At 39.5% G+C, this 17,076-nt stretch overlaps 2 protein-coding genes across 3 annotated transcripts in view; both read left to right on the top strand.

Moving 5' to 3' along the window:
• The window catches only part of LOC121636388 (filamin-B), a 66,965-nt gene extending 58,116 nt beyond the window's left edge, over positions 1-8,849 (top strand). For both annotated transcript variants that reach the window (XM_041979871.1, XM_041979870.1), the window contains 12 exons: positions 360-518; positions 604-807; positions 946-1,098; positions 1,237-1,359; positions 2,552-2,818; positions 2,968-3,105; positions 3,190-3,305; positions 6,155-6,287; positions 6,410-6,586; positions 6,748-6,966; positions 7,114-7,320; positions 7,449-8,849. In XM_041979871.1, the coding sequence (XP_041835805.1) occupies positions 360-518; positions 604-807; positions 946-1,098; positions 1,237-1,359; positions 2,552-2,818; positions 2,968-3,105; positions 3,190-3,305; positions 6,155-6,287; positions 6,410-6,586; positions 6,748-6,966; positions 7,114-7,320; positions 7,449-7,636 (2,084 nt within the window). In that variant the 3' untranslated portion in view covers positions 7,637-8,849. The remainder of the gene's footprint in view (positions 1-359; positions 519-603; positions 808-945; positions 1,099-1,236; positions 1,360-2,551; positions 2,819-2,967; positions 3,106-3,189; positions 3,306-6,154; positions 6,288-6,409; positions 6,587-6,747; positions 6,967-7,113; positions 7,321-7,448) is intronic.
• A 2,155-nt stretch (positions 8,850-11,004) lies between these two features.
• LOC121636396 lies at positions 11,005-13,632 on the top strand. Its single transcript, XM_041979890.1, has 4 exons — positions 11,005-11,180; positions 11,515-11,683; positions 11,877-11,979; positions 13,499-13,632. The coding sequence occupies exons 1-4, from the start codon at positions 11,005-11,007 to the stop codon at positions 13,615-13,617; spliced, it is 567 nt and encodes a 188-aa protein (XP_041835824.1). The 3' UTR covers positions 13,618-13,632.
• The last annotated feature ends 3,444 nt before the right edge of the window (positions 13,633-17,076 follow it).

Below are 17,076 nucleotides of genomic sequence, written 5' to 3'. Positions count from 1 at the left end.
AAACATATTCAGCCAGGGACTGAGATGCCTCATTGAACGTCTCTGATCACATCTTCACTCATACTGATTGATAACTGATGATAAAATTGTTAGCTTGCATCAGATCTAGGCTGTTCGTCTACAAACTCTGTTTTAGAGGTGAACACTGGCCCTACATTCCTATAGCGTGAACTGGTCTTAAAGTTGTTCTTTTGCACCTGTAAGAGGACTGCTGCTGGTGACATGACACCAGCAGGAGATTTTTTTATAGCTAACTTGTATACATCAAAATAAAACAGGCAAAAAAGCAAAAAAAAAAACAAGGTGGTGAGGAAGGGTTTTATAATACAGTAGAGTAAATGTGCATGTGTATCTTTCAGGGGACAACCAGCGACGTTCTCAGGTGAAACTGGGCTCTGCAGCAGATTTCTCTCTGGACATTTATGAGACAGACCTCAGCCTGCTGACCGCCAGCATCAGGGCGCCTTCAGGCCGCGAAGAACCATGCCTGCTGAAGAGGATGGCCAACAACCACATTGGTAACACAAATATATATTTTAAGGCAGAAAACAGGAAATGATTCATACGGTCATAGTTGTCTCATCCCTAAATTTTTCGTCCCAGGTATCTCCTTCATCCCCCGGGAGGTTGGTGAGCACCGAGTCAGCATCCTAAAGAATGGCCAGCATGTCTCCAACAGCCCCATCACTATCATGGTCATCCAGTCTGAGATCGGAGATGCCAGCCGTGTTAAAGCTCATGGTGACGGCCTCGTCCAGGGGACCACCTTTAACAACGCTAGCTTTGTGGTCGACACACGAGAGGCCGGTCAGTACAGTGGACTCTACACGCCAGTTATAATAAAGATCAAAAATAACAGCCTGACTAACATGCAGGAGAATTTTTATCTGTTAACACTAACACAGTAAATCACCAGTCTAATTTATTCTATATGTTTGTGTGCAGGTTATGGTGGTCTGGCTCTGGCCATTGAGGGTCCCAGCAAGGTAGACATCCAGACAGAGGACATGGAAGATGGGACCTGCAGAGTTAGCTACTGTCCTACTGAACCTGGAAACTACATCGTCTCAATCCGCTTTGCTGAGGATCATGTACCAGGTAAGAACATAATTCACAGCTTCCACTGCTGGAAACCACAACAGTTTCCAAGTAAGAAAGAAATTTGCATCAAAGTCTTCTTCTGGGTGACGCCAAGAGCCTGAAGGAAGCATGTTAACCATCTTCTAACAACAACAGGTAGTCCATTCACTGTCAGGGTGACGGGTGAGGGTCGCATACGCGAGAGCATCACCCGGCGACAGAAGGCGGCGTCTGTCTCCAGCGTTGGGAGTGTGTGTGACCTCAACTTGAAGATACCAGGTACACAAAAATGCACACACCATGCTGATAGGAAGGTTTGACCAGCTGTCTTCAGGCAGAGTCAGCAGAGTAATCAAAATTAAAACCTTGACGTGATCTTGATTTTCGCTGACATGATCCAGACCATGTGACGTCATGTGTGGAAACGTCCTCCATCATCAGAGCTGCTAACCTCCTTTTCTCAAAATGTTTCCTGTCTGCAGCTTCATTACTCAGCTGGTACTGTTGTTCTACTTTGTCCCTCTCCTGATCTTCTCTAACCATTTTTTTAGTTTTTTAATTCTTCTTGTTTTCCTCTTCAATCCTGTCAACATTTTATTATACTTGCCTTTTTGTTCTAATCTACTTTTTCTCCTCTTTTTCCTTCATCTCTTCTCTTTAGCTTCCCCTTCTTTCCCTTCTGTTATCCTTCTGTTTCCTTCTCCACCCTTGTCTGCCTTTCCCTCTTCCTCCTCCTCCCCCTCATCTCTCTCCTCCAGTGACTTGGTTCCTCCTGGTCTTGTCTCAGCAGCTTCTTTGTCCCACCTCTTTCCGCTCCTTCTGCTCCTTCCGGTTGTCTGGAAGATCCAGCTATCGCACAGCTCATCCTGTTGTCACCCGGGTCCAGAGCCTCTCCCCTGGGCGTGTCCGTCTTATTTCCGGCCTCTCTGGTCTGGTGCTGGCTGGAGGAGTGAGATCAGCGAGGGGTGTTTGGGTTGTTGGTACTCGCAGTGCTGGGGTGGATGGTGCGTTGAAATAAAAGGGGTTGCAGCTGATTTCACTTCATCTTTTACATTTAGATTTTTGGGCAGAGTAATAAGTGATGTATTCTGGCTCCTTCACTTACTTGCATACTTGGACAAACTGAAGCTAACATTTTTTTCTTAAGTCTACACATTAAAAAACCCACAATGACTAATAAAAAGCATATATTTATAAATCTTGGCAAAGTTAGAAAAGTTAAACTTTGGCTTTTGAAAGCAGAAATGCATCGGTCTAATCCAGTCTTTCTGTTTTTGTGGGAGTAAAGTACTGTTTTACATATTTTTTTGCCTTCCATTTCATAACACAATTTCTTGTTTTTTCATGTTCATCAAATTTTCTTGCAGCTTTATTAGCAGGATGTTTAAGAATATGCAGCCTTCCCAAGAATATGCATGACCAGTTCCACACCTACACCATATTAAAATCCGCTACCATCTGTCTCTTGCAGCGATCGACATGAAGGACATCACCGTTGAAGTTACGTCACCATCTGGAGCCAGTCAACCCTCCGAGCTGGTTGCCGTTGGCAGCGATACGTACTGTGTGCGATTTGTGCCTACAGAAATGGGCATACACAGCGTGAGTGTGAAATACAGAGGCGTCCACGTGCCTGGCAGCCCCTTCCAGTTTACTGTGGGGCCACTGGGAGAGGGCGGCGCTGCCAAAGTGAGAGCTGGAGGTCCGGGACTGGAGGGTGCATTGGCAGGAGAACCAGGTGAACAAAGTCTGTGTGTTTCAAGTCTGAGGTGATGACATAGAAATGGCCACAATAAAATGCTCTGTTTGTTTATTCATTCAGTTCTTTAAACAACTGGATACATGGGAAAAGCAAATTTGTTAAGTTTTCTCTCTGTGATTCATCAGCTGAGTTCAGCATCTGGACAAGGGAGGCGGGCGCTGGTGGGCTCGCCATCGCAGTGGAAGGACCCAGCAGGGCTGAGATCTCCTTTGATGACCGTAAAGATGGATCCTGCGGCGTCTCGTACATTCCTCAGGAGCCTGGTAGACGACACTCTGAGTTTACTTAGTGACTGCACATCAAGGTATCCGTCACACTCGAGTTACGTTGTCGTCCCTTCTCTCCAGGTGACTATGAGATTTCGGTGAAGTTTAATGACCAGCACATACCTGACAGCCCCTACCTGGTTCCTGTTGTTGCTCCGGCGAATGACGCCCGGCGCCTCACTGTTGCCGGCCTTCAGGTGAGACATGAGGAGACACCTCCACACCCAGGCTGTCCTGGTTTGTTAAAGGGCTCTGAGGCGCAGTTGCATAAAAAAGTGATGTTGTGAGCAAAGACAGATTTTGCTCCGTTACTAAGCTGATGCACCGGATGTGGGGCTTTGACTGGTTTGGGTTCATTGTGGCACCAAATTTATTGCAGCTGCTTTGGTGGAAGTTACTATAAAGGCCAACACATTCCCTCTGTGATGCTGCAAAAACACAGAGCCTTTTAACTTAACAAAAAGAATGTTTTTCTCATTTAAAGCAAACATAAAATCTAGTGTTAAGTCTGAGCGGTCTCTCTGAAAGCCCACATCGGTCCAACCTCTGCACTGCGGTTATTCGGCTTGGGCTGTTTTTTCTTTATGCAACTGGCCTCGTGGAAGTGACCACAGCCAAGCAAACTCACGGTTTCTGTGATGTTCACATTTTGGCCTGAGAGAAGTGAAATAAGGTCTAAGGTGGAAGTCTTTTCTCCCATTATAGACGGATCACTGGTTATTTTCAGTAAAAGATGAAAGCATGAAATCTTACGTGTCTATTACCAAATGCACAAGTAAAGTCTTGCATAAATTTCTTTGATCAACTGATAACTCCTAAGATGTTCAGCAAGTATCAGCATAAATAGAAATTTGAGAAGCTGGTACTAAAGGTGATCAGTACTTTTACTTGATTTATAAAATAATCTGTAAAACTTCTGTAATTAGCATGAGAATTAAATGTTCTTGATACATTTTTATCATGATAATACCACTTGAATAATCACCAGAAAAAAAATTGAGACTAAAATAATTCAAATTAACTAAAAATAAAACCATGTAAATTTGAGATTTAGAATTTATTTAGTAATGCATCCTAAACAGAGGTGGTGAGAGTAGCTGTGTTGGATATCAGTGAGGGCGTCATCTCTCTCAGCCGTTTGCCTGGCTCTGATCATTCCTCCTTTTATTTGGTGTGGAATTGTTGGTGTTTCTCTTGTGTTTCATTTAAAGGCTTTTAACAGCATCCTCATCCTCATCCTCATCAGCTCTCTGACTGTAGCTGCAGCAGACGGGTCGGCCACAGCAGGTTTAATGTAAAATATGTCGAATTTCATTATAAGCTTTGGCGTTTTGTGTAAAATTCAAAATATTATCATGAAACAAAATGATCAAAGAAACAAAGCAGAATTGGTGTTGGTGAAATGTGACCTTAGTACAGACGGACATTAAGTTTCATCACTTTGACAGATTCTAATGCATTTAGATTATTTTCTTTTATTCTCATCTCTGCAGATTTATAGCGAAGATGATAATAAAATCTGATGTTCAGCACACAGTTTACACCAGAGGTCATTTTAGATCAGGAGCCACATTCTGCACAATTTGATCGCAAGTCGTCCGGACCAGTAAAACAGCTGATAACCTATAAATAATGAAACCTTCCCATTTTTCTCTTTTTCTTTTAATACAAAGAAGTACACATGCATTATCAAGATGTTTACATTTGTTAGGAAAAGAAAAAAAAAAATATATATATATATATATATATATATAATTTTTTTTTTTCTTTTACAAATTTTGTTTTACATATTACACATTTACATATTCACTCATTTACAAATACATTACAACTAACAAATAACAGATCTAGAAATTTGCATAACATTTAATCACATCAGTATTTCACATCATGAAATACCGGATTTAAATGTACATACGTGTACATTTCACAAATGTGTAGTAAGCCTGAGAACCTGAACTGACTAGCTTAATATTGCAAACAGAAATCTGATGTGTTAAGTAAGAAAGATGTAACAAGTTATGCTCCTGGCTTAGGAATGTTTTATATATAAAGTAAGAGTGGGACTCTATTAAAAATGTATCTAATTAATTAGGGCTTTGTAATTAATCTTGTTCAATTGCATTACAGTTGCCCCCAAAAAACCAACATATCTTGATTTAAATGTATTTTAGTAGATGACTGAATCAAATAATAGACACAGACATTAATATTATAAACTCAAACTCTAGAAAAATACTGGAAAAATGTCTGGAAAATAAATTTCATTGCATTTTAAATCAAAACAGTAGAGAAAGAAATAGAAAATATTCCTAGCCAAAATTGAACAGTTAATGTACCGTTTAAAGTACTTTAACTAGCAGCTCCAGCTGTTCTCTAATTAAGAGTCTGCAACATGTTACAGAACTTTTCATTTTTTAAATGTTTTCCCCCACTCTTCATTAAGAGGCATTAATATCTGACGGTAAGCCAGGGCAAGATCAGCCAGCAGCAGCTTTGCACGTTTCGTTTTGAGTCTGGTCATGGAGCAGAGGAGAACGTCTCCTGCTCTGACTGCAGCTGAGGTGGGAGCTGGGTGGTGCTGCTGTATGAGGACCAAGCCTCTTGAGAGTCCTTTCATATTTTATCCACCAGGAAGTGCTAAAGAATCAGGTTTCATCTTATAGCCCAGGCTGCTCTGTACACATTATATCTGACAACCTATTTTACTGCATCATTAAAAAAGAAAAACGTTAAATAATAACTTATAAATGGCAGGTTGAGTACAACCGGTCAGGCTGTAGTGTAATGATGTTAAAAGTAGTGCACTGTCACTAATCGTACTTTGACTGTGGTCGTCTGACTCTGCTGAAGCTGCACCAGAGGAGTTCAGGTAAGAGTAGAAAACAGAACACATGGAGCGCCGGCAGTGTGTTTTGAAGCATTTTGATCTGATATTAAACCAAAGTATTTATTACTACATGTGTGTTTGAGTGTTACTCATTTTCTCCCCCCATTGCTAAACTATACACTCCTGTGCAATAACTGTGTGTCTGCGCAATGGCAGGAATCTGGTCTTAAGGTGAATCACCCAGCATCCTTTGCAGTCCGTCTGAATGGAGCGCAGGGCAAAATGGAAGCTAAAGTCCACAGCCCTTCTGGAGCCTTGGAGAAGTGTGTCGTCACAGAGCTGGAAAGTGGTGTGTGTGTTTTTTTATTGATGATTTTGAGGACAAACGAGTGGTGTTACTCTGATCTGCAATGGGACCAGTGACCTGTGTTGGTTCGGCTACTAACAGACGCTGTGTGTGTTCTCCTCTAGACAAGTACGCTATTCGCTTCATCCCCAGGGAGAACGGCATCCACACTATCGATGTGAAATTCAATGGCTCTCACATCCCAGGAAGTCCTTTCCAGGTTCGAGTTGGAGAAGCAGGACAGACGGGAGAGCCTGCTCTGGTTTCTGCATATGGAGCTGGACTGGAGAGAGGCACCACAGGTGGGTCACCTGTCTGCTGCTGACCTGTAACAGGTGCACAGCATCTGTTTTTGTTCATGCTAATGTGAGCTTTATAACTATTTAGTGTTTTCAGAAATTCTCCTAAATCTTTTGAGTACACAGGTACGCATCCACCATGCTCAGTTTGATTTGACTTGCAGGTACCCAGTCAGAGTTCATCATTAACAACACTAAAGCGGGTCCCGGGTCTTTGGCTGTGACCATTGAGGGTCCCTCCAAAGTAAAGATGGACTGCCAGGAGGTTCCAGAGGGCTACAAGGTGCATTACACTCCCATGGCACCTGGAAACTACCAGATTAGCATCAAATATGGAGGACCCAACCACATCACTGGCAGTCCCTTCAAAGCCAGAGTCACAGGTACAGTAATGAAAGTAACTCTAACCTCTACAAATTCCTTAAAACTTTACAAACAGGTGTAGTGATGACTCCACATTCAGCTAAAAACTAGTTGTAGATGTACTGGGCTGAGATCACACAGTAAAGGTTCCATGTTACATCCATCAGGATCTCGGCTGGTGAGTGCGTCCAACGCGAGTGAGAAGTCAACCCTGACACTGGATCCAGCTGTACGGGCATCTAGCAGCCTCGCGCAGAGTGCCGTGTCCAGACCTGGCAACTCTGATCCCACCAAGGTGACATGTCGAGGAACTGGTCTCAGCAAGGCCTTTATGGGGCAGAGGAGCAGCTTCTCTGTTGACTGCAGCAAAGCTGGTACGAAACCATTATCTTATTATTAGAATAGCTCTTGTTGGAAAATCATGACATAACTGCTGGTGCTTGGCACTAACCATGTGGGGAAAGTTTTTAATACTAATGTTATCTTTTCCTCTTTTTTCCAGGTAAGAACATGCTCATGGTAAGTGTGCACGGCCCTCAAATCCCCTGTGAGGAGGTTCTGGTCAAGCACATGGGCAACCTGCAGTACAATGTCAGTTACCTGCTGAAGGAGCGAGGAAATTACATTCTGGTGGTCAAGTGGGGTGACGATCACATCCCAGGGTCCCCATTTAACGTCACCGTCCCATAATGCAAAGAACTGCTGCCTCTCCTCCTGCACCATTTTGCATCCCTGTTTGAACTGAAGAGACAAATTCCAATGAGAAAGCTGCTAAACAAAGTTTTCTGCTCATATCAGATGATTAACTTTTTTTTCTGCCTAACATGAACTGAAAACACATCCCACATCAGCTGTTCTTGGTTGGACAGTTTTCTTTGTGCAGTGGGTCAGGGAAGCAAAATGGTAGATATATTGAAAATAGAAAAATTGACTTAATTGGGAAAGAAAATCTGTTGATTATTGCTGCCCTAAAATTGTCACTTTTTTTTTTTTTTTTTTGCACTTTTATACAAACAGCTGGTGAGAATACCCCTAAACTTGGTGTCTTTACATGTTTACAATTATTAAACTGGATTTAAAATCATTAAAAGTGATATAAAGGAATGTCTGTAAACACAACTGGAATAACGTGGCACTTTTCTTTAGCTCCTAGGGAAAAAATGGAAAACACTTGGAGTTCTGTGAACTTTCTTAGTGCTTTGAGTCCTGCTAATTGTTCAGGTTGCTTTGGGAAAGCATCCAATAAATAATCAAATCTGTGCAGAACAAAAGTAGAAGTTGAGAAGTAAGCATCTAAAAAACTGGAGGTCTTTGTTTGGTTTCATTCCAACAAGTGTCAAAGTTTGTGCAACTACTGATTTTTGTGTATTCGTTGCTCATTAGCTCACAGAATTCCATGGTTACGAAAAGTTGCCAAAAACAGTTGGCTGAGCTGCCTTCAAACTACTGTTTCCTGCACTGTAAGACGGACTACTTAATGTGCTAGCATTTAGTTTTGGGATCACGGCTTCTCTGTTGTTGATTTTTCTGTATTTTCCACATGAGCCGATTAGTTCTGATCTGTCTGGACATAACGAAAAAGGCAACCAGAGTTCGGCTTTGATGATGAATAAGTGACAGATCTGAACTGGAGGATTTAGTCAGATTTTACATGTCTCTCGTGAGTCTACATGAGTCTGTGTTCATATCATAACCTTGATTATGTTGCATTATCACTGCTACTTTTGATACTTTAAAGACAAGGGGACTTTTTGTATTTTTTTTTTTTTTTGTTTTTTGGGGGGGGTGGGGGGGTTAGGAGTAGCTTCATTTTGTATTGGAAATGGTGTTTTAATGTGAATCTAAATCCTAATCTGATGTACTGTACATTTGATAGTTAAAATAAACTGATGTAGAAGATTGACTTCAATCTTTTGTCTTAAACTTTCTTCTGCAGTTGTGCTCCATTGTTTAGTGTTGCGTTTAACTAAACACCCACACTTTGAAAGAAAAAAAAAAGTTCCAGTTACTCTAATATTCCAGCTTGAGAATATGTGGCGTTAATTTCTAAAGATGTGGACAAAAACCTAAACAAATGCAAAATATGCAGGAGCGCCCTGGTAATCACACATACATGTGTTTAAAAGCAAGTATATTTTCAGCCTTACTGGCTGCAGTGATTGTTGCTCACTAACAAGGAAAAACAGGTGTAAAAAAAAAAAAAAAGACATGAGGTAAATCATATTTCAAACTATTTATAAACTAGTTTGGCCTCTTCCCACTGAATTATTGCACTGTCACCATCTTCTCCATCACAGTGCTACCCATGTGATCATGGCTGGACAAATGTACTGACCCCACTGTGTGAAAATATTTTATATTTAAAAAAAGATAAAGCTTTTTTGGCCACAGCAGCTACAGAATGAGATTTAGGTTAGAGTTACCGGGATGTGTGTCCGTCTCATGTTTGCTTAAATTACGGGGCGTTATCTGATCCACAGCTCATTTTCACAGCAAGCAGCTCATCGTGAACACTCACACATCACTGAATCGGGCACATCAAAGGTAAATTACCGACGTTTCAAAGGTAAATTAAAGATATTTAAGCTTTAACAAATGCTAGATTTGATCTTTTGTATCTTGGACTGTGAGAAATTAGAAGCTAAAACTTAGATATCAAAACTCATCTGCAGCATAAGTCCTAACTGAATTGAGGCTTACACAAGTGGCTTTTGAGGTTTTTGGAACTGGATACAGAAATGATAAAGCTGACAGGTTACAACAGTTTTTCCATGAATATTTTGACTTACAATATCAGAACAAAATTATTATTAGTGAATCTGCAGCTGTGCTTTGCATGGTGCATAAGGGGCTTATGATTAAACAAAAAAGCATGCATAATGACAAGCAGCTACACAAAGTCGGCCTGTGCAATGATTAGGTACTGACTGTTGATTAAGGCAGAAAACTTGCTGCTTACTGTTGATGGGCTGATTCTTTCATGGTGTTTTACAATAAATAAATAATTCTCATTTGCTGAAATCTGACCCAGAAGTAACTCTCTTTGTCAAAGGGTGTGTGATTAAAAAGGTCATTTTGACGCGTTTGACAGATAAGATCCAAATCAGAGTTCATTACCATGGAGAAAGGGTCATTTATGGGCTGGTGATCCATTGCTTAAACACCAAAGAGCCAAGCAAACAAGATATCTGAGCAGAGGCCAAAAGCCAAAACCAGAACAGACAATGTACAAGCTGCATCTGCACAAGACAGCTTGCAGAGGAGGGCACCAGAATGTATGTTATACAAAGAAAACAGAAAGCCACGAAGATATTAAAAACTAAAAAAGTAAACGTGTGCTTTGTGTTTTTCAGTCATGTCCTACAGAGCTGGTCTATACTGATTCTTTGACTCTTCAGTTTCTTTACCCAACATGGTCACGCTGTTAAAAAAAGTCTTTGCTCATTTTGGAGGATTGAAGATGTAAAAAAGAAGATTGTGTGAAACATGTTGATTTTTAAGCTTCTGCCACTACTGCTGTGTATGTTCTCGTGCGCTGCCCTAAACAGCCAATCAGAGCTGTGTCAGTGGCAGCGCAGGCGACTAGCCTGGTGCACTCAGTCACAGCACACAAACATACATGTCGAGCTTGTGCTGCCTATAGTGCCAGATAGTGAGAAGGTCGCTGCTTATACTTATGAAATATAGAGGAAAGAAAACATAACTTTCCTTGTTTGTTATGAGGCAGCAGTTCAAAATGACCAAGCCTGACACCACATTGATCAAACCTAAACTTCCCTGAAATTGTGCACAATTCCTACATAACACCTGAAATTTCAAGCCCTGAAAGATCAAAAACATTGGCATCATATACTAACCCTCTGCTGCTCTGGTTTCTAAAGATCAGAACTGGCTACAAGGAAAAACTGTCTAATTACCTTTCTTTACCTGTCAGTAGTCAAAGTGTCACTGCTCCTTGTTAGGAGAATAATACCAACAGTAACTGTTTATGGATCTCATAAAGTAATTCTTAATACTAAGTCAAAATATTGATGTTAAATAAGGTTTTCTGGCAGTAGATGCGAGACCTGCTGACAACTGAGAGCCAGAACTGCTACAAGGAGAGGATCAAGAAGGAGATGTTGACTCGTCTGGCCTGGAAAGGCCGCTACGCCAGACTCTATCCATCCAGCTATAACCCTGGAAACAACAGCACAGAACAAACACAGCTGCCCCAACTGCCTGCTAACACTCGGTAAGCTGCATTATTCACATACAACCCGGCCAGGTGTGTAAGGGTTTTGATGTGCTGTATTTTCATTATGATGTGATCATCTTCTTCGACGTTATCAACAGCATGATCCCAGAGGATCACATTTTATGTGTTATATCCATTACCACACACAGATCCAAACAGAGAATAGCCAGAATGCTTATATTAATCTCTAAATATATTTGATAATTCTCTAGAGAGCTGATGCTGGTGGGAGGAAGGACAAGCTTAAATGTAGCCTCTGCACAGCACTCAAATTTTCAGCTTTTGTAATTCTTAAAAGATTTTTTGTAAAACTGTAAATGCACCACTTTAGGGTTGTTGCCCATCCTGTAACCAGGGAACCTGAGAAGCAAAGAAACCTTCCTCCTTCTCCTCCTCCTCCTCTGCCTGCAGTTGAAGGGAAGCAGCAGCTTGATGTACATCTGAAGAGGACAGTTTCTCCCCCAACCAGACAGACTCTGCATCACGACTCTTCCCATCACGTATGAATCATTGTGACACCACCTTGTTTTTATTATGCAGTTGATTGCAGATGGTTGCATTCAGTTTTACCCTGTATTTATGTATGTGTGTATATGTATGTATATGTATATATATATATATATTATTTATATAATTTTTTTAAGTAATTTGAATTAGAAAGATTGTTAAATAATCCTAATGTGTCATCTTCAGGGTACAGGGCGGAGTCTGTACCTTAAGAGGCGTGGCCACATTGTACCTGAGGAGAAATTTGACTTTCCACTGCTGTCATCCTGGGAGTACGGCTGGAGGCTGGGTAAGATGGAGGAAATATTTACTGTATGTCACTTTCAGCTCATGTGTCTAAAATCCGCAAAAGTATTAATGCTTTATTAATTACACTCTGAGACTCTATTATATATTAAGGGTGGGACTTTAACGTGTTAATTCTGATTAATTAGTTACAAAAAAATTTATGTGCTAAAAAATTCAAGTATTTAATCAAGATTTAATACCAATTAACGGGGATCTTTTTTTAATACATTTAATACATTCTTGAGCACCGATCACACTGGAACACACTTCAGAGCTTGGCTAACAACTTAGCGACTTTGGCGCAATATTTAGTGAGTTGTCAGACCGTTCTACTGACTCTATTTCAAATTGGTGCCCAGCCATAAATCTAGTGACCTTCTCTAAAGTTAATGGAGACTGACGTGAAAGGACGTGTAGTTTACTCTTCTCAAAGAGCACTGGGTGCTGCAGCAGTCCCCTCCCCGTCCAAAAGAACACACAAGATATGTTCACCTCTGCTCCGTGACCTCACTGACAGTTAAACGTGCACAGCTGCTGCTGGCTGATCCCGTCCTGGCTTACAGTCAGATATTAATACCTTTTAACAAAGAGTGTGGACAAAAACACTGAAAAAGTTAAAAGTTGTAGACTTTTAGACTTTTAGAGAACAGTCGGGCTGTTAGTTAAAGTACTTGAAATGACACTAAAACATTAGGTCTGTGCACTTTTGGCCAGGGATATTTTTTATTTCTTGTTCTACTGTTTTGAATTGAAATGCAATTAAATGCATTTTTCCAGACATTACTAGAGCTTGAGTTTACAATGTTAATGTCTGTGTCTATTATTTGATTCAGTTGTCCACTAAAATTCACTTAAATTAAAAAAATGTTGCTTTCTTGTGCAAATATTGTTATGCAATTAAAATGTGATTAATCAAGATTAATTAATTACAAACACTCTAATTTAAGGTTTGTTTGTAGCTGGGATGCTAATGGGTTTTAGCTTAACTTTGATTTATTCTACCTTGTTGTAATTGCTCCTTCATTAATGGATTACTGTGTTCTGAGCAAGAAATTAATCAAATCCCACGCTGGTCAAATGTGCCCATGGACCTTGCAACGTATACAAATTTTTATGAGATCCCAAGCAGAAGTAAAAGTGCTGCATGACTTCACGCAATCCACTTGCCTGAAACAGAAATGTTTTGATCAACTAGAGTTACAACTAGATTTTAGGTGAGATTGCACAAAATGACTATATAACGACAGGGATGACTCAACCATGGCTGATCTTAATTAGGCCTGTACGACAACACGGTTCTGGTTTGTCATTTAATTTATCAAAACTCACTTAGTTTAACAGACAGATGCTTCATCAAGTCAAATACTAAGTTTTTACTTTATTCAGCTGCCTTCATCCAAACAATCTCCTTTAATAATTTCTAAAGACAACATTGAGCAAAATGAAGCAGTCAGTGTAAGTCTGTAGTTTCTATCTTTTTTTAAAACAAAGTGATTAATATCTTTTGCTTTTATCTACAGGTGACTTCAATCTGAATTACAGGACTCCGTCCTTTGCCAGGTTGTCAGTGGTGAAAAGCACTTTCTATTCCAGGAATGGAGTTTTCAACATCCCATCAGCTACTGACACTGTGGAATAAAGTTTATCTCTCAGACAGCTGTGAGAGTTTCACTTTAATGAGAGTTAAGGGAAACTACAACTCTATCAAGTAACATTTTCACACAAGAGTAGGTCTGCAGAAGTTTTTCTTTTTAAAGGTGGTAACAAATCCCCATATTATTGTGGTATTTTGGAAGTTTTGTCATGCCATGCACTTTACACTCAGGTCTTCATTGGCATCATTGGCACTAAGGTCATTTGGTGTTGTCATTTATGTAATATTATATTATATTATATTATATCATAAACTTTTATTAAGTGGACACTCAACATTAGCAAGAGTTATCTGGGACTGTTATCCCAGATTAGGCCCAAACATTTCTGGTATCTGGGTAGACCCTTGAACACTGCTGACTGCTTTTGAACTGAACAATAGGAATTCAACATGCTGGCGAAAGTAGTATGGAGAAAATCCAGCTGTTGACAGGCTGATTGAAACAAACTTTAAGATTTTCAATCGTTTATTGAAAATAGACCCCCCTAAAAAATCACTTCCTGTAGTGATGTGTGTTTACCATCCACTTCCCCATGACGATAAGTATCTTTATCATTTGATACCATATGATTGATATTTAATGACCTCCTGGCCTGGCATGACTCAGAGAGAGTCAACTAAACCTGATACTCTGGTGTTTTTAAACAATGAGCTGCAGGAGGAAATGTCACACATCACACCGCTAAATATTTTATTCCCCATCTCCTCAAATAATATCCTCTTCCATGTGATGGGATTTTCCTTTTGTTCTGTGGACATTCAGAGTTAAAAATTAGTTGGTAACACTTATCAAAAGACATTTAATTTCCTTAATGTGAATATAAAAGTAGTAGCTAAAGCTGACAGATAAATCAAGTGTATTGCCTAACCCCATAAAAAGTTTCCACCAAACAAACAAACAAAAAAGGTCACACATGAGGTGATCTTCTCTCTGGTTCGTGATGCCATTTTGATGTGAATCACTTGAAACAGATGATGTGGCAAAAAAAGTTGCGAGGTAAAAAGAGTTTCGGATGCCAGCTTGATGAATAATAAAAAAGGTTTGCTACAAAAAGTGACATGTTAAACAGATCTGCAGACATCTGTGAGGTCTCTCAGCCAAACGTAGAGAATTCCCCTGGTATTTCAATGCAGCAATCAGAATAACATTCTCTGCATCTTCTCCACACTTTATTAAACCAAACTTGCTGCTGTAGCTCACAGGTGCTCCTAATCAGGAGCCAATCAGGCATCTGATTGTCAGCGCCTTCAGTACCAGAAGCTCAAAAACAAGAGTCAGAAACATAGCAAGTTGTTTGCCGTTGGCAGAGAAGATTTTTGTGGGCACAAACTGTTTACTGAAGTCTGCTGTCATCCCACAAATGCTGCAAATTTAGCACCATTTAAAAGGGAAATAACTGGCTTTTCAATAGTACATTTATTGCCAACCGTCATTATTACAACTAAGAACAAATTTCTTGTGCTAAATTTAGTAACTTTTCACCAGAGAATCTAGCATGTTTGGAGTTTATAAAATATTGTGCAATTTCTTAAAAATGAAATCTTATAAATTGTTTGAATGCTGGGTTTGATTTTGCCTGTTAAGCACTTATCTTTCATAACAATAATTTTTCATGTAAAAATAAGAGTTAAAGGGCATCATTTCCATAGCTTGCCTTGTTGCTTTAGTATTTTTGCCTCAGCAAAATGAATGAATACTTCTTCCACTACTGACAAATTAACATTTAAAGTAATAAGGCTGATCTGGATGACTAATGCTGCCAAGAAGTTTTACTGCCAACTGATTGACGCTACCTGAGAGGCTACGTACAGTCTGGGATTGTACAGTTTCTGCTGTAGATAAATTAAAAAAAAAAAAGCAAAAAAAAATCAGAACATATCTCTTTCAGTTCAGAACATTTTGAATCCTGCAATGTTCAGCATCTACACGCTCCCACTAGTTTGGATCATGGAAACAAACAACATATATCTCACCAGGAGACTGTGGTCCCATACAAAACTTAAATATTTCAAACCAGTATAGAAGAATAGAAGAAGAATAGAACTTTATTGTCATTGCAACAAAAAGTGCAACGAAATGACTGTATGTAAAGGTGTGGATATATCAGAATTTTCTTCAGCTAAATAAAAATAAATCTGAAGTGATTGTTTAGGAACAAGGAAAAAAATTGAAAGATCAGTACCCACCTTCAGTCAGCAATGTCAAAATAAGCAGAACAAGCCAGAAATGTTGGTGGTTTTTAGGTCTCTGAGCAAAATTTTATAAATTATAAATATTAAAACAGTAACCAAATCAACCTCTTACCACGACAAATATAACTAGGATATGGGGACTGACTGCTCAACATAATTTAGAAAAACTTTTCATGCTGTTGTTTTCAGTAAGCTTGATATATGGAGTTTTAACAAGTCCCTCTAAAAATCACTAAGGCAACTGCAACTAATCCAGAATGCAGCTGCTTGTCTCCTCACAAGGCCAAACCAAGGGAACATATCACCCAGTTCGTTTTGTGCAGCAAAGAACTGATTCTAACATGTTTCTGCTGGTGAACAAGGGTCTGATCCAACGTATATATCTGAGATGCTGATGCAATATGAGCCACCAAGATCATCTGAGTCATGTTTATTTTCTATCCCGAGAGTTAACTAAACAATAAGTATTTAGTTTTTGTGCTTCTGAAATCTGGAAAACACGATCAGAAATCCAGTCTGATCCAAACCTTAGTTCTTTTAAGTTCTGAGTCACAGCTTTTAATTAAGACAGGGAGGTTTACAGCTGCAAGCAAAAAATAAATAACCGTATGCTGACTTCAGCTAAAACATCCTACCCTGAAGCTCTTTATGAATATTACAAACTTAACTCAGACATCAGCTTTCACACTGCGACTTCAGAAGGAGACAGGAGAGGAGTTTTGGAAAATGCGTGATAGTCACAAACACTTTAACAGTCACCTTCTGTTATCAGAAACATGTCTGCTATAAAGTGTGGTTTGTGTACTGCACCTAATTTCACTCAGTGAGTCATGTATTGTAGTTTAATTACAGAGTAATATATATTTGGTCTTGTATATTTTCTGCCTCTCAGTTGTTCTTATCATGAAAGTAAAGTTAAAAAAGAAAGATAAGGAGTTATTCTTTAATTTATTTCCTCCTATATAAACAGTGATGATGACATTGATGATGATGTATTTTCCTCTGACTTTTGTTTGTTTCATATGTAACTCACTGTATGTATTCTCATGTCTGTTTTTTTCTTATCATGTTTGACACATTGGCACATGTATGAAATATACTGTATTAATAAATTTGTCCTGTCTTGCCTGACTGAACTACACTCTTGTCATTGCATTAAATTTATTACTTCCTCAAACTTTTGGAACTGATGCAATAAACTCCATGGTGCCAGGCTGAGCTTTTTGTTTGACTCAAAAACATTGATATGCA

Source organism: Melanotaenia boesemani, chromosome 3 (genome assembly GCF_017639745.1).
Source record: "Melanotaenia boesemani isolate fMelBoe1 chromosome 3, fMelBoe1.pri, whole genome shotgun sequence".
Taxonomy (NCBI): Eukaryota; Metazoa; Chordata; class Actinopteri; order Atheriniformes; family Melanotaeniidae; genus Melanotaenia; species Melanotaenia boesemani.
Note: the sequence above shows the minus strand (reverse complement) of the source record. Positions and strands in the feature narration are given on the sequence as shown.

Bases quoted from the DNA above. Each gene is read 5' to 3' on its own strand.
- LOC121636396 (XM_041979890.1), top strand. From the start codon at position 11,005: ATGCGAGACCTGCTGACAACTGAGAGCCAGAACTGCTACAAGGAGAGG. The intron at 11,181-11,514 runs GTAAGCTGCATT...GCACCACTTTAG, and splicing joins CAACTGCCTGCTAACACTCG to GGTTGTTGCCCATCCTGTAA. The intron at 11,980-13,498 runs GTAAGATGGAGG...TTTTATCTACAG, and splicing joins GGAGTACGGCTGGAGGCTGG to GTGACTTCAATCTGAATTAC.